This window comes from Capricornis sumatraensis, chromosome 13, assembly GCF_032405125.1.
Source record: "Capricornis sumatraensis isolate serow.1 chromosome 13, serow.2, whole genome shotgun sequence".
In the NCBI taxonomy this organism is placed as follows: domain Eukaryota; kingdom Metazoa; phylum Chordata; class Mammalia; order Artiodactyla; family Bovidae; genus Capricornis; species Capricornis sumatraensis.
Window position 1 is genome coordinate 21008537 of NC_091081.1, and position 24165 is coordinate 21032701.

The 24165-nt window shown below is 40.9% G+C and overlaps 1 protein-coding gene across 1 annotated transcript in view; it reads right to left on the bottom strand.

Moving 5' to 3' along the window:
• Positions 1–24165, bottom strand: part of DCBLD1 (discoidin, CUB and LCCL domain containing 1) — a 75475-nt gene that overhangs the window by 21944 nt on the left and 29366 nt on the right. Inside the window, exons 3-5 of the mRNA XM_068985161.1 lie at positions 8601–8735; positions 7206–7257; positions 2931–3003 (exon numbers count right to left, since the gene is read on the bottom strand). Of these exons, the coding sequence (XP_068841262.1) occupies positions 2931–3003; positions 7206–7257; positions 8601–8735 (260 nt within the window). The remainder of the gene's footprint in view (positions 1–2930; positions 3004–7205; positions 7258–8600; positions 8736–24165) is intronic.

Sequence of the window (24165 nt, forward strand, 5' to 3'; positions counted from 1 at the left end):
TACACATCCAGGCCACCATGATGAAGGCTGTAACCTCCACACTTGACATTTTCAGTGATTAGGGCCCCACTGTTTCTGGAGACACCCTATCTCATTTTACACTGTTCAGTTATTCTTTACGTGCTATGGAAATTGGCCTCCCAGATCTTCTTTCTGCCTTTTGAAACAACACAGAGTGAACCAATTCTTTTTTTTTTTAATTTTTATTGGAGTCAGTTGCTTTATAATATTGCACTAGTTTCTATTACGCACACCAAAGTGCATCAGCTCTACGCACACCTCCCTCTGTTTTGGATTCCCTTTCCAGTTAGGTCACCACAGAGTCCTGAGTGGAGTTTCCTGTGCTGTATACAGTAGGTTCTCATCAGTTATCCACTGGATGTGCTGTGTTGTGTTAGTCACTCAGTCATGTCCAGCTCTTTTCGACCCCACAGACTATTAGCCCGCCAGACTCCTCTGTCCATGGAATTCTCCAGGCTAGAACACTGGAATGGGTTACCATTTCTTTCTCCACGGGATCTTCCCAACCCAGGGATCAAACCCAGGTCTCCTGCACGACAGGCAGATTCTTTGCCATCTGAGCCACCAGGGAGCCCTGTCTATTTTATACATAGTATCAGTAGTGTCTATATCGATCCTATTTCCCGGTTCCTCCCTTCACCACCGCTTCCCCCTTGGCTGTCCATACATTTGTTCTCTATGTCTGTGCCTCTATTTATGCTTCGTAAATAAGATTGTCTATACTAATTTCTTTTCATACGGATGGACCTAGAGACTGTCACACTGAATGAAGTATGTCTGAGCCACCAGGGAAGCCCATATAATTATATATTAACTATACGTCAATAACGGAGAAGGCAATGGCACCCCACTCCAGTGCTCTTGCCTGGAAAATCCCATGGACGGAGGAGCCTGGTGGGCTGCAGTCCATGGGGTCGCTAAGAGTCAGACATGACTGAGCGACTTCCCTTTCACTTTTCACTTTCATGCGTTGGAGAAGGAAATGGCACCCCACTCCAGTGCTCTTGCCTGGAAAATCCCATGGATGGAGGAGCCTGGTGCGCTGCAGTCCATGGGGTCGCTAAGAGTCGGACACGACTGAAGCGACTTAGCAGCAGTAGCAGCAACATACATCAATAAAATTAAAAAATAAATAAAGATGGTACATGGGAGATGGAAAGAAAATTATCAGGAGGGGAAAAAAAGCAAGTAGCCATGTTGGAACAGCCCACATGGTAAGGAGCTGAGAACAGCTTCCAGCCAAGAAGAAATTGAGGTCCTCTGTCCAGCAGTCCATCAGTAACTGAATGCTACCAACACCATGTGAGCTTAGAAGCAAATATTTTCCTAGTGGAGCCTCAGATGAAACTGCAGCCCCAGTGACACCCTTGTGTCTCCTTGGATACAACCAGGTGAGTGAGTGTCCCTGAAGCAGAGAACTCAGCAGTGCATGTTCAAACTCCTGACCACAGAATGTGAGAGGTAATACATGTGCTTCAAGCTTCCAAGTTTTGGTAATAGTTATGTGGCAATAGATATCTAATATACCCACAATATCAACATATACAAAAAAGAGACACTAGTCCGACTTCTTTGAAGAGATGTCTTTTCAAAATACAAATTTTCCTTCCAGATAAAATCATACTGAAAGCAAATGGTATAAAACCAGCTAGTGTGTCAAATGGGAAACCTGTTTGTCAGCATTTCCAGGTCACTACCACCCAGGAAACCATTTACCTGTTACTCTGAAAAGGAGAGCTCTGTCCAGAGGAGGCAAGGTAAACAGTTAACGTAAGAAAGAAACAACGCTATTTCTCTGGCTGCATGGAATTCTTAAGTTTCTTACACAGGACAGGAAAATAATAAAACTATACATGGCTAGGAAGTGAAAACTATACCTCAACTTTTTTATGTCTTTTGGTTTACTTCCTAAAGTCATTTAGTACTTCAGCCTGTGCCAAGTAATTTCCGAACTGAGGTAGTATAAATCATTTTAAGATTCAGTTTCTAGGCCATGTAACCATTCTGTGTCAATCTTGTAAATAAAGAAAACACATGAGAAAGGAAACAACGAGCAAAATCACAGACTTGCTGCTTCCAGAAGCAGGAGGTGCTGAAAGCCCATCTTCCCTCCTCCTGTAGGAGATAAATGATCAAGCTCCTAGAACACGTACGCCTTCCCTGTGCATAAAGGTGTGTCAGTAAATCTTAGGACATCTCCATCACTATACAGATTTTCATATTTCTAATAACTCAAGCCCCTTCCCATAAGCTATAAACCCAACCATTTGAAATAGTAATGTAAATCTGTAAAAAATCAGCTATCAGATTTCCAGGATAGAAATCTGTGAATAGTAAGAGATGAAGAATTGTGAATCTGAATGTAAGACATATACTTAAGAAAAAGGATTTCTGGTGAGTTTATTTTTTTCTGGGAACAATGTATATCACCCAATTTCAATAGGCCTAAGAAATTGGGGTGCAAGGAGGGGGGGGGAATAATATAAAAGAGCAGGGCAAATGGCTTCATTGGTCCCAGATACAGTGTGACTATTCTGTGCTGTAGAATGTTCATGTCCTTGGCTGTATTACCTGAAGCACTTGGAGTAGTTAAATCAATAAATAAATTATAACCAAAGGATGATCTCTTATGAAAATCGGATGGAATTATACTCAAGTTATAATAAAGGCTTTTGTTTACCATTTCATTTATAGTATGCTTAATTGGAAATGCTAAAAATAGGAATGAATGCATGAAAAACCTTGATTTTTATACTTATTATTTCATTTATTTTCAGAAAAGAGAACTGTGCATCTATCTACAAAGTTTTACATCTTATTTGACTTTACTTTGTAAAGAATTTAGGCAGAGCAACAAGCACTAACTTTTTAATGTCTTCCCTGCCATAAAATTACCCTCAATTACTTACGTCTCTATAGCCATCCACCACATTCCCAGAAATATCTCCTGGTATGTCTCTACAACCAGCTGGGCAGAACTTGCTGAAAAAAAAAAATAGAGTATATATTTTATTAAGGTTTACTTAAATTAAAAAGTATTAAATTATACTTAAAAGTACTTTCTCTCCATGCAACATGCAGGAACATCTTCCTCTAATGACAAATCAGAAACTTGATTTGTGAAAACACAGGTTAATCTAAGGGCTTCCCTGGTGAGTCAGATGGTAAAGAATCTGCCTGCAATGCAGGAGACATGGGTTTGATCCCTGGGTTGGGATGATCCCCTGCAGAAGAAAGTGACAACCCACTCCAGTATTCTTGCCAAGATCATTCCATGAACAGAGGAACCTGGTGGGCTACAGGACATAGGGTTTCAAAGAGTCAGACACAACTGAGCGACTAACACACACACACACAGACTAATCTGTTAATCTGAGGGCAAGTTTTACACAGCAACTATTTGCTTTATATCAGAATTCATTATAAACTCTATGAAACAATGAGCTTCCTTAAAGCATCTTAATTGATTTGAAAATGTCCAAGAAAAAACGTTTTTAAGGAAAAAGATAAAGTTTATAAACACTATATATATAGTGTAATCTTGTTTTTATTAAAAAAAAATGTTTAAATAACAACTTTGTTTTCTATGGATAAAAAGAAAACAAGGACGAATATCTCTGGATTCCCTTCACTTTCAGTATCGGTAACTGTAAATTTGGATTCACTCTACTAGCACTATCCAGTTAGAACAGAATGGAAGCCAAACATGTAAATTTAAATATTCTAGTAGCCACATTTAAAAAGTCTAAAGAGACAAACACATTAATACTATTAATACATTCTACTTAATCCAATATATTCAAAATTTATCATTTCCACATGTAACGAACAGAAAAATTATCAAGATATTTCTAGTCTTTTGAAAAAATAAATCTTCAACATCTGCAGTATGTTTTCTATTTATAGCACAACTCAATTTGAACCAGTGAAGTTAAATGTATAGTAATGGTCTACATTAATTACAAATTATTTTTGCAATCAGAAAAAAGGTATATTTTTTTCAACTTTATTGGGGTATAGTTGACAAATAAAATTGTAAAATATTTACAGCGTACATCATGATGATTTGATATGTATATACATTGTGAAAGAATTGTTCCCATCTAATAAAACACAGCAATCATCTCGTACACACACACACGTACATATATATTTTTGTGGTGGGAACATTTAAGTGCTGGAAATGGCAACCCATTCCAGTATTCTAGCCTGGAGAATCCCATGGACAGAGAAGCCTGGCAGGACTCCAGCCAGAGGGGTCACAGAGTCGGACACAACTTAGTGACTAAACCACCCCCACCACTCTTGCTGCTGCTAAGTCACTCCGTCATATCCGACTCTTTGCAACCCCATGGACTGTAGCCCGCCAGGCGCCTCTGTCCATGGGATTTCCCAGGCAAGAATACTGGAGCGGGTTGCCCCTTCCTTCTTCAGGGCGTCTTCCCAACTCAGGGACAGAACCCGTGTCTCCCGTAGTGGCAGGCGGATTCTTCACCACTGAGCCACTAAGAAAGTCCCTCTACTCTCTTAGCAAATTTCAATTACACAATGTGGTGTTATCAGCTAAGGTCACCATGTTATACATTAGATCCTCAGACCTTATTCATCTTTATAGCTGAAAGTTTATAGACCCTTTTATTAGCCTTTCCCTATTTCCCCTAACCCCAGTCCCTGGCAGCTACTCTATTTCTATGAGTTTGACTAAAATAGGTACATTTACAATTAGGATTCCACTGGCACCCCACTCCAGTACTTTTGCCTGGAAACTTCCATGGATGGAGGAGCCTGGTAGGCTGCAGTCCATGGGATCGCTAAGAGTCGGACGTGACTGAGCGACTTCCCTTTCACTTTTCACTTTCATGCATTGGAGAAGGAAATGGCAACCCACTCCAGTGTTCTTGCCTGGAAAATCCCAGCGACGGGGGAATCTGGTGGGCTGCCGTCTACGGGGTCACACAGAGTCGGACACGACGGAAGCGACTTAGCAGCAGCAGCAGCAAGAGTCATTTTTCAAGAAACTTTCCAGAAGCATGTCATGGCATATGGTCTGGTTGAAGGGGCTTAGGCTGTGGTGACCTGGGCCCTGTTACTACCTAACTAGCTGTGTGACCCCGAGTATTGCATATAATCCCCTTTAAATTCAGTTTCCTCTTCTGTAGTTCCTTCCAGCATCAACATATCAATAGGCTATGAAAGACAACTATTCATCTAAAAAACACACAAAAGGAAACTCAAAACATTATGTGAACACTGACAGCTTTGAAGATGAATGCCATAAGCCCTGGTTGCTATATATACCATATTACAATAATGTTTGTTTGGTTTGCTCAAGAAGAATGCACCAGCCCAAACAGATCCCAAAATAGCAGCTGCTTTTATTTCATTTCCTCTCAATTTCTTCCTGCAGACTTAGCAAGTCAGATGTGTGACAACACCTAATTATCAAAACTACCCAAGTACATGGTTTATAATTCTTCCCCACTGACCTAATGGAATCCAGCACTGCAGCAATAATCAAGGAATTAAGAAACAGAAATAACGGAAATCCTATTACAGGCTTACAGTTCCTTATCCTAGCCCTTAGAGCCAGATATATTGCAGAATTCAGAATTTGAAGGATTTTGGAAAATTAAAACAGCGCTAACAGTGTATATGATATAAAACCCTACTGAGGTCTGCAAATATTAATCAGAACTTCAATATCTCTACCAAATACATAGATAGTTGTATTGGGCCAAAAGGATAAAGATAAAACAGCCTCATGTCTAATTTAGTCCAATTTTGCTGTCAGATGAATCTATGGTCACATTAACCAGGCGCTGCCACCAAATGAATTACAAAAATTATTTGACTTTTCCAACTTTCTACATTTTCTACATTTCATGAGAGATGAAGGATTATGGCTCTGTACTAGTCATCATACCTCATCTTTAACAAAACACTACAAATCAGCTGGGCCACAGCTTTGATGACCTGGCACCATAATATCACACTGTGGGGCTGAGCATATTCCTATCTCTAACCCGAAGGCCTCAGCACCACCGGGGCTATACACAGATGGCTGGAAAGAAAATGCTGGTGAGTGTCCACACTGGATGAACAGCAACTTTAAGGGCAACATGTAATTATTGGTCATTTTTGTTTCGTCTTTTCTGCACTAGACTTCATATTAGTAAACAGTAGGGTTGATTCTGCATATAAAAGAATCTCATTTATTAGAATGTTAGATGGGTAGGACCATGGATCCTTGAGCTTGACTTTTGGAGTATACTTATTTATTGTGTAGCTATTGATATTCAAAATCCAGAGAATTGTACTTGGCACTAAGAAACACTCTAAAGAGTTAAGAGTTGTTGTTAGTGTTTTTGTTGACAATGACTTCTAGACCAGTGGTTCTCAGCTAGGGGTGATTTCTGCCCACCCGGAAACACTTGGAAATGTCTGGAGATGTTTATCACAACTGGCACACACAGGCCAGGGATGCTGTTAAATATCCACGGTGCACAGAACAGCTCTTCACAAGAACAAATCGTCCAAAATACCAGCAGTGCCAAGGCTGAGAAATCCCCTCTAGGCTCTTGTTTCAGAAATGAGAAAATGTACATCAAAGAGATCAAGTAATTTTTCCAGTTAAAGTAATGCTGGAGTGAAACTTTTCATCTCCTATTCTCAGTAGGTCTCTTTCCTGTGGGAAAGAGAAAATGAACCCCCTCCAGAATCACAAAAGTCACTCCCAAATGCTGGCCAGGTAATAAATCTATAGACTCCATTTTGGCACACTGGTACTAGAGTAGAACTCAGGGGTCAGCAAACTATGACCCATTGGCCAAATCCAACCTGCACTTTTTTTTTTTTTAAATAAAGTTTTATCAGAACACAGCCATGCTCATTCATTCACACACATACTGTCTATGGCTGCCTTTGCACTACAAAGGCAACAGAAACTGCATGAACAGATAAAAAAAGACTGCACAGCCTGCAAAACCTAAAGTATTTACTATCTGGCCTTCGACAGAAAGTTTGCTGATCTCTGCTGTATAAGAAACCATTTCAAATATTCCTGATTCATTACAACACAGATGATTTTTTAAATTGATACAAATAAAAGTACTTTATCTGGCTTAATGTCAAGGAAAACAAAAGAGCAACAAATGACTGCAGCCCAAGTAGAACACTGTATTTACCTGTATTCTGTCTTCAAATAATGGTTAGCTCGTTCCAAACACGTTATTAAATCTGTCATAAACAAAGACAACTGCAATTAGCAGATTGAACAGAAGTCAGGACACTCATGTTCTAAAGATTTCTTTTAAAATGAAACAATTTCGGAAAAGTATTTATGTATTCTCTAGTTATCTGAACTTATCTGTTTAAAAATAAATAAAAACTGATACACTATCCCCAGGATTTCATTAGTTGCCCCTTCATCTTTCTTTTCTACTATCAATGATGGTTCTTCACTGTTTATCCAGTGGATGGTAACAGAATCTTTTTCAAACCAAAAAACAACGTTGGTTCGTTACTATTGACTACACACCTACAAAGATCATGTACCTTCTACTGGCAGGTAGAAAACAATTTCAAGAGCCCATGTGGTTTACAGAGAAGGTTCAGGAACATTTTAATTTGACAGTTTATCTAGTGGCGTTTAGCTGGAACACAAAGTGCCTATCAGCTTTGATCAATGAGGTCCAAAGACTTAAAAGAAAGGTGCTCTCTGAAGCAACTTACAGAACTGAACTTATACTAAGAATGGAAACTCGAAGATGCTGTGGATTTGTGTGCTTTTAGATACACTTACAATAGTTTCCAAAATATACTTGCTGCAGGAGTTCTTTCCTTAATCTTTTCAGTGGTTCTTAGGAAGCAACCTATGCTAATCACTGGCCATGCAGGGGCCTGCTAGGATTGCTCAGATCTGGTTGGCTGAGCAGGGAATAAATGGAGTACCCTGTTCCCAGAGTTCTTTCTGCTACAGGGAACTGAGCAGAAACTCTGGGCACCTCTGAGGCCCTGGAGAGGCCCTGGGCTGCACAGAAATGACTCTGGAGTTGGAGACCTGGAACAGAGGCCATGTTTTCCTTCCCCATCCGTGTTCATGCTCCTCTTCTCTCCCGCTGATGTGCAGCTTGATGAATGGGGCACTTGGTGACAGTGACTTCATCCTTCTCGCCTTGCATGCTCCCAGGCTGGTGTGCTGGTGTGTATGAGGGCTGGGGCAGGGGGTATCACTGGTTAAAAGGCTTGTCTCCTGGACCAAGAAGGGGGTTGGGGGAGAGCTCCAGAGAACAGCCAGACCTCAGGAGGGTCAGGCGCATATCCCTAAAGATACACAATCCAAGCTTTCTTGGAAAATTAAGTCAACCCTCTCCCATATAAGTCAGTGATCAATCTAACATGTGCTATGAAAGTATTCAGTTCAGACCTAACTAAATACCTATGAAGATACTGTGTTCCTCTCTTCCCTCACATCTCAATTCTGATTCTGAGGTCACAGTTCTGTCCAGAGATGATGACTAGCAAAAGGAATTCTAAGACAGATAAAGGTTTACAGATTCATGCTGGTTATTCCGCCATACCTGGATGGTCACTGCTCGCATAGGTTAGCAAAAAACCCCGCCCGGAAATGTGGGATCCACTCTCAAAGCGCACAGTTACTTCATTGGTGTTAAGCAAAAGTTCTTTGGGCATAGTCATGCTTCCACAATACGGACCTGAAAACAAAGCATGCTGGTGGCTCATTTCAAAATTTAGACCAGTACAAAGAATTTGCTCATGCATTTCTCTTCCTTAAAGGTCAAATTTACCAAACAACACACACATAGGATTATCATCTTTACCAACTGAAATTTTGCTTTGTACTGAGACTGAGAGGCAGAGACTGATGGTAAACTTAATTACACAGACAAACTGGGGCAGGGACAGTGGCCAACTCTAGATAGGCAATAGGCTGGAAGTAGTTGATTTAATCATGAACAACCCGAAATATAGGTTTTTATTTTTGTAAGAACACTACTAACTAAAATCAAATATATTAGGGGACTTCCCTGGCAGGCCAGTGGTTAAGACTCTGTCCTTGCAATATGCAGGGGGCATGAATTCAATCCCTCATGAGGGAACTAAGATCACCCGTGCTGTTCAGTATAGCCAAAATAAAATAAATAAATTGTTTAATAAAATCAAATATATTGGGGGCTTCCCAGGTGGTGCCAGTGGTTTAAAAAAAAAAAAATCCACCCCAATGCAAGAGACGTAGGTTTGATCCCTGGGTTGGGAAGATTCCCTGGAGAGGTAAATGGCAACACGCTCCAGTATTCTTGCCTGGAAAACCCCATTGACGAGCTTGGCAACTCCAGTCCATGGGGCCGCAAAGAGCCAGACAAGACTGCGCACGAGTGCACGCACACACACAGATGTGCCAGACAGTGAGAACGGTGCTATTACACAAGTGATGTTCCAGGGGCCTCCTAAGTGTGCTTAAAAGGAGAAAAAAAAGAAAAAGTGAAAGCGTTAGTCGCTCAGTTGTGTCCGAATCTTTGCGACCCCATGGACTGTAGCCCACCAGACTCCTCTCCTCTGTCCATGGAATTCTTCAGGCAACAATACTGGGGTGGGTTACCATTCCCTTCTTCATGGGAATCCTTCTGACTCAGAGATCGAACCCAGGTCTCCTGCAGTGTGGACAGATTCTTTACCATCTGAGCCACCAGGGAAGCCCAATTTTGCTTAAAGTATGGTCTAAATAATTGTGTCCCAATCAAATTCATATGATGAAATCCTAATGTCTGATGACCTGCCTCTTGAGAAACCTATATGCAGGTCAGGAAGCAACAGTTAGAACTGGACATGGAACAACAGACTGCTTTCAAATAGGAAAAGGAGTACGTCAAGGCTGTATATTAGAAACGCTGGGCTGGAAGAAGCACAAGCTGGAATCAAGATTGCCGGGAGAAATATCAATAACCTCAGATATGCAGATGACACCACCCTTATGGCAGAAAGTGAAGACGAACTAAAAAGCCTCTTGATGAAAGCGAAAGAGGAGAGTGAAAAAGTTGGCTTAAAGCTCAACATTCAAGAAGCGAAGATCATGGCATCTGGTCCCATCACTTCATGGGAAATAGATGGGGAAACAGTGTCAGATTTTATTTTGGGGGGCTCCAAAATCACTGCAGATGGTGACTGCAGCCATGAAATTAAAAGACACTTACTCTTTGGAAGGAAAGTTATGATCAACCTAGATAACATATTCAAAAGCACAGATATTACTTTGCCAACAAAGGTCTGTCTAGTCAAGGCTATGGTTTTTCCAGCGGTCATGTATGGATGTGAGAGTTGGACTGTGAAGAAAACTGAGTGCCGAAGAATCAATGCTTTTGAACTGTGGTGTTGGAGAAGACTCTTGAGAGTCCCTTGGACAGCAAGGAAATCCAACCAGTCCATTCTAAAGGAGATCAGTCCTGGGTGTTCATTGGAAGGACTGATGCTAAAGCTAAAACTCCAGTACTTTGGCCACCTCATGCAAAGAGTTGACTCATTGGAAAAGACCCTGATGCTGGGAGCGATTGGGGGCAGGAGAAGGGGACGACAGAGGATGAGATGGCTGGATGGCATCACCGACTCGATGGACATGAGTTTGAGTAAACTCTGGGAGTTGGTGATGGACAGGGAGGCCTGGCGTGCTGTGATTCATGGGGTTGCAAAGAGTCAAACATGACTGAGCGGCTGAACTGAACTGAACTGAACTGAAATGAATGTCTGACATGACAGTATGGTGAGGTCTTGGGGAGGCGCTTACTTTAACAAGGGCAAAGCCCTCATGAATGGGATTAGAGCCTTCATAAAGAAGGCCCCAGTGAGTTGGCTTGCCCCTTCCAGCAGGTGAAGACAGCAAGACGGCCAAGAGCCAGGAACTGGGCTCTCACCCACCACTATACTATACCCACTAGCACTGTGATCTTGAACTTCCCAGCCTCCAGACTGTGAGAAATGAATGTCTGCTGTGCATAAGCTACCTGGTCTATGATATTTTGTTATAGAAGCCTGGAGAGACTAAGAGATAGCAAAGAAAACGTTATCACAAAAATATATTCTAGGGGCCTCTGAGGGCTTCCCTGGTGGCTCAGCTGGTAAAGAATTCTCCTATAACGCGGGAGACCTGGGTTTTATCTCTGGGTTGGGAAGATCCTCTGGAGGAGGGCATGGCAACCCACTCCATATTCTTCCCTGGGGAATCCCCATGGACAGAGGAGCCTGGCAGGCTACTAGTCCATGGGGTTGCAAAGAGTCAGACACACCTGAGCGACTAAGCACAGGGGCCTCCTAAATTTGTTCAAAGAAACTCACAAATCCCCTTTTTCCAAGAAAGTTCCACCATTGTATAGCACAGGGAACTATATTCAATATTTTGTATTAACTATAATGGAAAAGCATCTGAATAAAAAATATGTGTGCACATAACTAAATCACTTTGCTGTACATTTGAAACTAACACAACAGTGTAAATCAACTATACTACAATTTTTTAAAAAAAATGTACATGAAGAAAGGAAAGTTCCACAATTTAAAGACTGTCCCATACATGGTAAAAATCTGTGTTCATGCAGTTTACTCACTTCTCTTTCTCTTCTCTACCACTCTAACAGTAACTTCTGATTAATGTATATAACTTACTTTGATTTGTAAAATGAAGTTTATAAGAAAGCAGAGTAATTTCTAAAGGCTTTTGAAATACCACGGTATAGATTATACAATTAAGAGTATAACATATTGTTTCTAGACTATGTTGCTTGAAAAGCAATAAGAAGTTCTATGAACTTTTAAGAGACAAAATTAGATTTGGAGCTTAAAAAAAAAAAAAAAACCTTCCTAAGACTACGCAAGTAGAAGTTTAGTTTGTAAACTGTCATCTTGAGAGTCAAGTATGCAAGATATGATGATTTCTCTGAAAACAGGGATGAGCAAACAAATTTTGAAGGCAGGTACTCTTCATCAACTTCTCCCAAAATAGAACAGCATAGAAAAGGCTAATTGCAACAACAATGACTACATCAGGTTAAGGGAAGAAGACACGCCAAGTCAGCTTGAGTACAACTGGACATACCAGCCAAAGCCAATATAGGGACCAAATGGCTTAAACAGGCAGAAGAAGATTGTGAACCCAACTCAGCCTTCCTCTCCTGATATAAGCGATCGGATTTCTCTTTGTCCGGTCCAGATGTCATATTCTGAAAATGTGACGAAATGACAGAGATGCTGTGTGTTTACATGCCACACATCTCTGCTGCTCCCTATTATTAAATGATAATGAAATCCAAATAAAAAAGATTGTTTCTCTCTTTAGAAATGCTTGTATATAATTAATTACCTGAGTTAATACTCACAAATTATTTAGAATGGAACCTAGGATATAAAGAGTTACTCATGCACTAAATACCTGTTAAATGAATATACAAAAACAAACAAATAATGCCTGTCTTCCTTTTAGACTATATTCCTTGGGGTTAGGGACTTTCCTATCCATCACTTTCTCTCAGAAAACTTGTACATGTGGCAGCTTTCCAAATATTGTCTGAATCTAAATGAAGTTAAATGTTTTTCTACTGGCAACAGTTGGTTTTTAAAAACAAAACATGATTATAAAGATACATAAAATATTTAATCTTGTCATTACAAAATATCATGAAGAAATAAGCAAGAAAATTATAGAAAAGAAAGGAAAGAAAATCATTAGTGTGGTAGCTATACGGGATTTTTTGATCTTTAAGAGTGCTCATAAGCACAGAAGATAAGCAATTAATACTAAATCCATTTTTGCATAATAAAGTAGAATGAGAAGCTTTTTTCAAAATTAAAGTGAGTCATTACTGTGGTTGACTTTTGCAACTGATTCTCAGTTTTAACTACATTTCAAATCCATTTGTTCTTTGCACAGGTTAAGTGAGATACTTGCTTTGGAAACCTAACAACAAAGATGAAATAACTAGTTACTTGTTGCTATTAATAAGTCAAAATATTTTCCTAACCCATATTTACTTTTTCCAAGAAGAAATAACAACATGAAGGCTTATCCGAACAGTGATGATGACGCCATACCCATCTCTCCTTTAACTTCTATTACATTCCAACGAGTTCTAACAAAAACAGTGAGGAAAAGCAAGTCTAAATTGATTATCAGTGGGAACTTGACATTTTTCTCGTTGAAGTATATTTGACATATAATACTAATTTAAGGTAGACAACAGGTTAGTTTGGCATCTTTATGTATTTTAATACGATAGCCATTGTAGGGATAATTAGTGTGTGCGCTGTTGTTAGTTGCTCAGTTGTGTCCGATTCTTTGCGACCCCATGGGGGTCCTCTGTAGCCGGCCAGGGTCCTCTGTCCAAGGAGTTCTCTAGCAAGAATACTGGGGTGGGTTGCCATTTCCTTCTCCAAATTAGCATATCTATCATATTACTTATCATTTCTTCTGAGTGGTTGCAATAATTAAGTAGTAGTCTTTCAGCAAGGTGATGATTACAATAAAGTATTGTTGTCTGTATTCACTAAACTGCATTAAATCTCTAGGGTTTATTTGTTACTCACTGCAAGTTTGTACCCTTAAACAAACATCAATCCTATTTTCCCACCCTCCATCCCCTGGTAGCTACCATTTTGCTTTCTGTTTTTATGAACTGGTCTTTTCTTAGATTCCATATGTAAATGGAGATCGTACACTATTTGTCTTTTTCTATCTGACTCATCTCACGTAGTAATATGTGCTCAAGGTCCATCTACGTTGTTGCAAATGACAGGATGTCCTACTTTCTCACGGTTGAATAATTGGAGGGGTTTTTTTTTTAGATTTTCATGGAACAATTGAAAGGAAAGGCTGCAAAATCATAAATACTTTACATGTATAGATAAGAGTGCATGCCATCATGCTAACTTGCTGTGCAATACATATTAATTTCCCAAATCAAAAACACATAGTAAAACTCTAATTTGGCTGCATCCCCCGCAAAGTGCCAGTAAACATTTCTGGAAGAAGTTCAAAGAAAGAAAATGTAAACACACACATCCTTTAATCACCCTTAACCCACCGATACCATCCTTCCCACATTCTCACTGATATGCTGCAAAAACATAACTAAACCTTAGCAGGGATAGGATATGCCCTGCCTATACAGATGCCATCATTAAAAGTTATCTGATAGGTTCATCAAGGCACAGCCACCACACAGCAGGAGGCAGCTTTAGTCCAGAGCAGGCAACTGAAGCTGGGAACCGGCTGCTCCACTGCCTTTGGCAAAACATTCAAATTATTGCCTGTCTGAAGGTCTGACAGATAAAGATTCCATTTCACAGACTTAAGAGTTAATACCTGCATTCCTGGGGTTAAAAGGGAAAAGTGATGGAAACAGAAAAGTGTGACTGGCAGTGAGAAGGAAAAATAATTAATTAGAAACCACAGAAGGATCCTAGAAGCCTATCCTAAGTTCTCTCTTTCAGTTTTTTTTTAACTAATTATTAATTTATTTTAATTAATTAACTTTTTGGCTGCCTTGGTTCTTTGTTGCTGCGTGTGGGCTCCTTCCAGTTGCAGAGAGTGGGGGCTGCTCTCTACCTGCGGTGCCCGAGCTTCTCACTGTGCTGGCTTCTCATTGCAGAGCACAACCTCTAGGCTCGTGGACTTCATGAGCTGTAGCTCGTGGGCCCTTGAGTGTGGGCTTCAGCTGCTGTGGCACACGGGCTTAGTAGTTTGGCAGCATATGGCATCTTCTCAAACCAGGGATCGAACCCAGGTCCCCTGCATTGGCAAGTGAATTCTTGACAACCGAGCCACCAGGAAGTCCTACATTCTCAGTTTTCAGCCAGACTCCCTTGAGGATATCTTTTTCTACGAAAGACTTTCTCCACCCACACCTGCCCAAAAGAGGTATTTACTCTTGGGTACTCTCTGTCTCAATTTTTAAAAAGGATCTACACCTGTATTTGAATAATACACGATGCCAGTGTCATTGGAAATCCATTAAGAGCTCAGAGGTGACTTCTAGCTTTGGCTGTGGTTATATTCTCTTCCTGCACAGTGTTCCTAGACTGGTAAAACTGCCTCAATTCCCATTCAAGGCTGAACCCTAACCCTTTTGAGTGGTTCTTTAGAACTCTAGCAGACCCAAGAGCAAGCCTCACAATCTGCATGGATGTTTGCTTTACAACTGGAAGTGCTGTGTGTTTCACAGAACTTGGACTTGCTGTCCAACTCCGACCTCCTCCCTACCTCTAGCCTTGTCTGGGAAGCAGGTTCCATCTTTGTAGTCACAAATTCCCATCTGACTGGGAGACAGCAGAAAGGCAGTTCATCAAGTAGTAAGAAAATCACGAGAAATAAATCCTTCTACCTTTTGTGGTTTGTAGTTAGTCACCCTGGATTGTGGGAAAAGACATCAGTGATACCAAGTGGAGGAGCACTGTGGCGTTTGGCACCAGACATGAGGCCAGGAGCTGGCAGACAATGGATTGACTCCTTGGACAAAAGGAATAAGGGCCAGGAACCCTAGGAACTGCCTGCTTTGAGCACAGTGGGCCAGTTCCTCTCAGCACATCCCCTGTTCCACAAGCAGCTGAGGGGGAAACCCTTTATCTTCCCATGTGTGAATAAAAGCAAACTGTCCTACCAGGAAGAATGAACTGTCTGCCTGGAGCCAGCCCTCTGGAATCTCTGGCAATCTGACAACCCGTGCAGCAATTCATCCTCACGCTCCATTCTCCATGGCCTGTCTGCCTAAGTTTCCGGATACAAGGCAGTATTTTGTTTAATAACTGTTCCAAGTCATTTCAGATGGGTTTATGCTTTTAATCTTGAAACTGATGGCACTAAATTATTGTTTCACCTGTGAAAAGATGTGTTTAAAAGATGCTATGCATGCTGTTAAAAGAAACCAAAGAGGAGATCTCTCCCTCTCCAGATCCAGGGGTGAAAACAGAGACCAAATGAAAAACTAACTTGCCAGAGATTTGTCATAAATCAAATCGAACAACCACCACCAAAAAACTCCTAAAAGCCTCCATTAGCCTTATGAGCACCATCTTACTCACACATTTAATTTTTCATGGCAGATAAGAACATGCCGATGAGAGGAAGTGATGCTCCCTGGGCAAGCCACTGGCAGAGCCAGCCACATGGTGTGCCATCGGCCAGCTGCCACGCAAGTGGTACCTGATGTGGCCCAGATCTGGGTGTAGAGACGCACTGATAAAACAATCTCCAGGAAAGCTGCAAATGCCACCGGACTTCTGTCCATTTTCCTTTTTTTTTTTTTTTTTCCCTGTGCAGTCAAATGGCAGGGTTTGTCTTTGCTAGCTAACTGCAATAGGCCACTGTACAAAATTACAGAATTTTCAGGGCCATTTTCTTTGAAAAGGAGGGAAATTTGCATAAAAAAGGGATATTCCTGGACTGTGCCATTAAAACCATAGTCACGTAAGAATGTAAGTGGTATCCCTGGAGAGTTTTGGTCTCTGGTTCCCAGACAAGAAGCAGTGACAGATGACAAATGAACCAGGCAGATTCCTAGACAAAGGTGCAGCTTTCCTTGGGGCTACAGGACTTGGGTCAAGAGGAGCCTTCACTCCAGAACCTACCTAGGCGATCACTTTTCACCCTACAAAAGATGGCAATTTGCTGAAATGAATCACAGTGTATCTCTGGGGCAGTGCTTGAGGAAAAGGAGAAGGAAGAGGCCAACATCTTTTCTCCTTGAGGCTTATGGTTATGTTAATGAGACATCTAGCATGGAACATTCTGGCTGACACAACTTTTTTAAAAGATACGTTTTATTTGTATTTTTAAAAAACTTTTGTCCATGCCATGCAGCATGTGGGAACCTTAGGGCCCCAACCACGGATGGAACCAGCACCCTCTGCAGCAGTGGACTGCCAGGGAAGTCCCCTAACTTTTTCATATGCTTACAATTCTTTCTGAATTCTATCTTGGTATAAAAGGCAAAACAAAGCAAAAGAAAAAGCAGTCCTTCTTAAGCATTTCTACCAAAGCCACCCCAGTGATAGAGGAGAATGCATTTCTGAGGTGTGGGAAGCCCCAAAATAATTTTCCAAAAGCTTCTTCATAGGCTTTTGTTTTATCTTCAGAGAAGTCATAAGAATTTTGCATTCTCCGTAATATGGCTTTGAGACATAAACCATGTATAAAATAGAGGCTGCCAATCTTGCGTTTTTCTCTAACTGGAATTTTCTTAAATCAACAGAGAAGTCATAATGATTAGATCTTATTCCAATATGCCAGATACGTATCATTCTAAACTATTATCACAGAAATCGTGTTGTAGTTATGAGTCAAAACACTCAGTATTATTTCCGACTTTTCCCATTTCTCTTGTTCCTGGTGTAATATAAATATTAATGGCTGACTTCACATTGTTGTATTTCTAACTCACTGACAATGGTTAAAAAAATACTGGGGGTGGTGGTGGGAGTACAGGAAATGTAAGAGAACAATTCTGGAACTTCCTGGGTTTTCCATAGCCCAAGTCATTTAGCAACACAGCTAATTTAACTGACTATAATTAGGTTCACTGACCATGATGTCTCCCTTAATTTCTTGACTAAGAAGCGCTTTTTTAAGCCTTAAATTTATACTAGCACTCTGCATGTGAGTGATTTCTCAGAATTCTGTTTGGTTCTCAGGATACCCACCCCTAGGGGAAGGCCTGCAGAGGTCTCCATTTCTTCCAGCAAATAATGAACAAGAATTACAGTTCACTTCTGCACAAACCACGCGATCAGATAGCTTTTGTCACCCTGAATGGGAATGGCTCAGTGCTTAAGAATGGGGTCCCTAGAGCCAAGTGTCCAGATTTGAATCCCAGATCTAGTTAAGTGATTATAAGCAAGTGACTTGACCTCTTTGAGCTTCAGTTTCCTTATGTGCGGATGCTAATAATAGGCCCCCTCTTACAGGGCTATTATGAGGGTTAAGTGAGTAACTCTAGAGCCCCAAAGCCCAGTGTACAGCACAGCTGACCGCTCTATTGCAGGCACCTTCTATACAGTGTCATGGTCTTTTGTATATAATAAGTAGAGTCCTAAAATTGTAGGTAAGTCAAGTCTTTCTTTAAATGCAGAGCAGATGTTTATTGATAGAGGAATCTTACTATAAATCTTCCTACAGTGTGAGTAAAGATACTCAAATTTATAAGCTTATAGACTTTTAAATGTATGTTTGCCAAAATCAAGCTGCATGCAATTTGATTCATTAAATGTTGATTGAGAATCTGCAAGTGTAAGATTATGACAAGCAACAGGGGATGTTCAAAGGATGAATCAAATGCAGTTCCTTCCTCAGGAAACCCCATATCAGCTGAGAGGCTAAAATAATGATCTCCACCTGAGACTGGTGCTCCACTGAAAACCAACGTGAGCCCAAGAGAAGTATCTGGAGCTGCTGCACATCAGAGGAGGTTCTAGAGTAACTAGCATCGGATTTGCTTTCTCTTCACACTGTGTGTGTGTACGTGTGTGTGTGTGCGTGTGTGTATGTGTGTATGTGTGTCTGTATGTGTGTATGTGTGTGTGTGTATGTGTGTATGTGTGTCTGTGTCTCTGTGTCTGTGTGTGTCTGTATGTGTGTATGCATGTGTATGCATGTGTGTGTATGTATATATGTGTGTATGTGTGTATTTGTGTGTCTGCGTGTGTATGTGTGTATGCATGTGTGTATGTGTGTATGTGTGTATGTATGTATTTGTGTGTCTGTATGTGTGTGTGTATGTGTGTGCATGTGTGTGTATGTGTGTGCGTGTGTGTTAGAAGGGGCAGAAAAGCAGAGGGAACAGGAGAGGGGCACGCGGAAGAAACGACAGCATCAAATGTACTAGACATGAAACTGTGTGATGTGTTTCTTTGGAAAGGGCATAAAGATGCGAAGACTCAGAGATGTGGCTGAATGTGGGTGGCGAAGAGAGTGAGTGAGCCAGCCTTGAACACCAAGCTAGCAATTATTGTCTGTAGACAGTGGGGTGCACAATTAACCATTTTTGAAATAAAGAAAGAAATTATCACAACAATATTTAACAAGATAATCTTAGACGGCCTGGAGGGAATGGAGACTGGTGAAAGAAAAGAGAAAATTAGGAAGTTTTTTCTATAAGAAATAGACATAAAGATGTGAACTGGCGGTGGCAGTGGGGAAAAAAAAAAATAATCCAAACTGAATGAACTATGGGCTTAGGGAACATGGGTTCTCTGCTCATCTCATGAAGCTGGATGGAGAAAATCTGTCCATGAAGCTACTTCTGACTCAGGAAACCCCTGCCACAGGCTGGGACTGATGTGGATAAACTTGGGTTACCAGGGATGCACCAGGAGGGGTAGATGGCATGTCCTGCTGCAGCTTAGCCTCTTCTGGCTGAAAGGAGAGCGTGTGGAGTAGCAAGGACAGACATGTTAGGCAAACAGTAGACTGTGTTCTAGCCCACTGAGAAGGAGCAGGTGGAGAGGTAGGGGAGAGGCAGGAAGAAAAGGGGAAGGAGGGAGGGAATGATGATGGTAGCTAGCGCTGACTGAGTGCTGATTATGGGCCATACAACGTGCTTTAAAGTTATATAGACAAGTGCTTCAATCACCCATATGTGGCAGATATTGTCATTTTGCCCATTTTGAAGAAGGGAATATGGAGACACAGAAAATCAAGGCATTTGCTCAAGGTCAAAGTAATTTAAAAATAAGCAGTAAAGCAGGAATGTGGAGTTAGGCAGTCTAATTCCAGAGTCTGCACTCTTAAGCCCAAGTGAAAACTCTACACAGAAACAGACGTGTTCATCTCAGTCCATGCTGAAGACCTGGTTTTATTGAAACACAGTGACCTGGGTGTGGAAGTCTATGAAATTCCATCAGAACAAGGTCCTTTGAGATCCCAAGGGACTGATATTCCCACCAAGATTCTTCCAGCAGGTCCTTAGAAACAGCCCTAAACTACCCACTGTGGGAAGATCAACCTTCATGGAAAACTGGGACCTAGTAAATCTTGAAATATCAGGAAACAGAAATGACAGTTTCTCTGTGATCCCCACAAACAGTGGTGGCAGAAACAAACCTCTGGGTGACTTCCCTGTGCTCAGCAAGACTGGAAATGGAACTTAACGTTAAGTTCCAATACACTAACTTAACATTAACTTAACCTTAACTTAAGATTACAGGGTGCCCAACAAGTTTTCAAGTTGAGAATAATGATCTTTAGTATGAATCCACAGTCTTCCCTCTTCAGTGTCATGAATAAACAACATGAGACATTTCATATTTTAAATGTACGACACAATGCCTGAATCAGCACCTACTCTCCCCACAAGTTCAAGATATTTTAATATTTTATACAACTAACTTATTATTTTATATCACAAATATAAAAGGGAGGAGATTGAGACTCAGCAGCAATCTGAACTGAACTATACAACTAAATGCTTCATGAACCCGACTGGATTCTAGACCAGGAAAGGGACATTGCTGTTTTTTCTGAAGGAAGTCTCTGTTACTTTGGCCTCAAACTGAAATGCAAAATGTCCTCAGTAACAGTGAAAAAAAATCTCCAAGAAAAGTATATTACTTCTTAAATTTTTTTTTTGGCCAGATATTAGTACACATGATCTTAAAAGTCAGTATATATGTTTTATATCCAAAAATGTTTATAAGTTTAAAAGTTTATGTCTAAAAATATCTTGAGAATCATACTCTCAGGTATGGATGTGAGAGTTGGACTATAAGGAAAGCTGAGCCCTGAAGAATAGGTGCTTTTGAACTGTGGTCTTGGAGAAGACTCTTGAGAGTCCTTTGGACTGCAAGGAAATCCAACCAGTCCATCCTAAAGGAAATCAGTCCTGAATATTCTTTGGAAGGACTGATGCTGAAGCTGAAACTCCAATATTTTGGCCACCTGATGCGAAGAACTGACTCATCGGAAAAGACTCTGTTGTTGGGAAAGATTGAGGGCAGGAGGAGAAGGGGACGACAGAGGATGAGATGGCTGGAAGGCATCACCGACTCAACGAACATGAGTTTGAGAAAGCTCCGGGAGATGGTGATGGACAGGGAAGCCTGGCATGCTGCAGCCCATGGGGTTGCAAAGACTCAGACACGACTGAGCAGCTGAACTGAATAATCATACCTCCTTCTTAACATACGTTCTAAAGTAAGGCTGATAAAGTTGTTGATTCCTGGCTGCTTAAAGAGTATTTTAAAAAGGAGAATCAGTGTCTTAACAGCCATAGGTATATAAGTGCACTCTTCTAATTGACATTGGATCTGAAATATCAGCCATAACTATAATTCACGACAAACAGAAGAAGAATCATCCCACCTTGTTTGTATCAGGTCTCTTAACAATCAGTGAGCTCAGGTGTATATTTTGCTTGATCACTGTGAAAGCTGATGTGGGTCACACCTGTTTACAGTACATTTTGCTACCATGAATGAAAGCCCTCAAAGTATATGCACCAAACCTATAAAACAAAATCAGTGTGGGGTGGGCAGGGAGAACCATTACAAATTAAATGCACAATGATTAAAAACTACAACCTCAGCTTATTTACAGCGGTTAATGAATCACATTCCAACTATGTCCACTCTTGGCAGAGCTTCCAAACATGAATGCCAGAAGACATAATTCTCTTTCAAAACATTAACTCCACATTTAAAAGTCTGACAGTGTTAAGTCTTAAAATCTCTTGGCAATGGGTTTTAGCAATTTATTGAAAAAAATCTGAGCTGGATAAACAAAAACTATTTAGCTGTTTCAGCCACACATGTAGCTGTTAGAGCCCAGTATACTGGAATTGCAGGCCATATTGCAGAGCATGTGTTTCTACCCCCACTCCCCCGCAGTGCGCACTCCCCTCCAGGTGCTGTGCGTCCCTAGGACCCTCCCTCCACAGTCTTGGGGCCACACTGGCTGCAGAGGGGCCTCACCTCCTCCAGGGAGCGGGACAAGAGCCCCACAGGAAAGCCCACTCCCTCAGCTCACCCAGGCCAACACAGCACTCCAGCCTGCTCTTCCTTCTTGGCAGATGCCAGGAAGTTCAAACTGACTCGGGGACTAAATTAAAATATAGATCTAAAGTCAGTGATCTTAGTCAAAGAAAATCTACTTGTTTTTATTAAGAAACAAATGTTTATTAAAGAAAACAAGAGTCAAGGGAAGACAAAACAATACACCAAGTTGAACCTTCTAAAATCCTCCTCCTAACAATTTGCTGCAGTTATGTTCTCACTGTTTAGAGGTTTTTTCTATCATTATAACATTACGATGTGTTCTTCTTTTACCTAACACTACATCATGGCTCGGCGGTAAAGGATCTACCTGCCAATACCAGAGAGTCAGATTAAATCCCTGGATCAGGAAGATCCCCTGGAGAAGAAAATGGCAACTCACTCCAGTATTTTTTCCTGGGAAATCTCATGGATAAAGGAGCCTGGTGGGCTACAGTATGTGGTGTCGCAAAAGAGCTGGACACGACTTAGCGACTCAACAACAACATCATCATAAGCAGCTTTCCATGTTAACTGTCTTTTTGACAGATAGCTGTTTAATACATGCTTTGCTTAACTGGTTCCTTGCCGCTGAACTTGCCAATTCACATTTTAAACCATTTATTCACAGAGTATCTACTATATTCAAATCACTGGATGAAACATTTTAAGTACAAATATATGAACAAGCAGCTTCTCCGAGAATGCGCTTCAGAATTACTATACAAAGACACAAATATATAGGTGCAACCTATATGTATATGCATGTGTATACCCACTCTATGTGGCTCTGAGCCACCTAATTCTTTTAAAATATGCTTATAGGATTGAAATATTCTAACTTCCTTTCCATGTATTCCTTTTATGGCTCATTTCTATTATTCTTGTCTACTAGATTTGCCTTAATATGACTGATCAAGAAATCTTTAAAGCAGTCTCAAAATAAACTAATTCTAAGCATTAATAAGTATTTTATTTAAGAACATCCCCAACCCAAAATATTAACTGCACTTGTGTTTTAGGCAAAATTGTTGTCTGATGCAGTAACTGGGTGAAGCCACGTGGGAATGGCAGTAGAGCATGAGGCTTTCTTTGGGTGTTGGGACTTGGTGAGAAAGAGACATCTGAAAACAGATGTCTTGAAACCACAGAGACATAGACATAAATTTTCCTTTCATCCCTTAACTGGCTGTGTGATCTTCAGCATGTTGGTTGAAAAAAAAAAAAAATCTTGGGAACTCCCTGACACAATGATTAGTGGTTAGTTAGGACACAATGATTTCACTGCCAAGACCCAGGTTCAGTCTCTGGTTGGGGAACTAAGATCCCACAAGCTACACAGTGCAGAAAAAAAAAAAAAAAAACCAACAAAACTCACCATGCCTCAGTTTCTCTGTTTGCAAAAAGAAGTTAATAGTAATAACCTTGCAGGGGGGAATTTGAGGATTCCCAAAAATCTACCTAAGGCCAAACCTATGCCTGGCATACAATGAATATGCTTATGAATGCTGCTGCTGCTGCTAAGTCGCTTCAGTCGTGTCCGAATCTGTGCAATCCCATAGACTGCAGCCCCCCAGGCTCCCTCATCCCCGGGATTCTCCAGGCAAGAACACTGGAGTGGGTTGCCATTTCCTTCTCTAATATGCTTATGAATATATGAGCATATATTTTGTTTTTAAAAAACAAACACAACTATGTAGGAAAAAAATCTAAAAAGAAAAATGAATTTACTGGGCTTTATTGAAATGAATGGCAATTCATTACTCACTTCCAAGTGAAGTGTCTAACTCTTGAAAATTCAAGAAGCTAGAAACGTGCATTGGAGTGCCCTGATGCCAACCATGATCACCTTGTAACCCAGCTCCCAAAATGCAGTTAAATGCTCGTCACTCAGTCATGTCCAACTCTTTGAGACCCAAGGACTATAGCCTGCCAGGCTCCTCTGTCCGTGGGATTCTCCAGGCAAGAATACTGGAGTGGATTGCCATTCCCTTCTCCAGGGCACCGTCCCATCCCAGGGATTAAACCTGGGTCTCCTGCCTTGCAGGCAGATTCTTTACCATCTGAGCCACCAAGGAAGTTCTCAAAATACAGTTAAATCCCAGGCTTTTCCTCTTTTCTGTT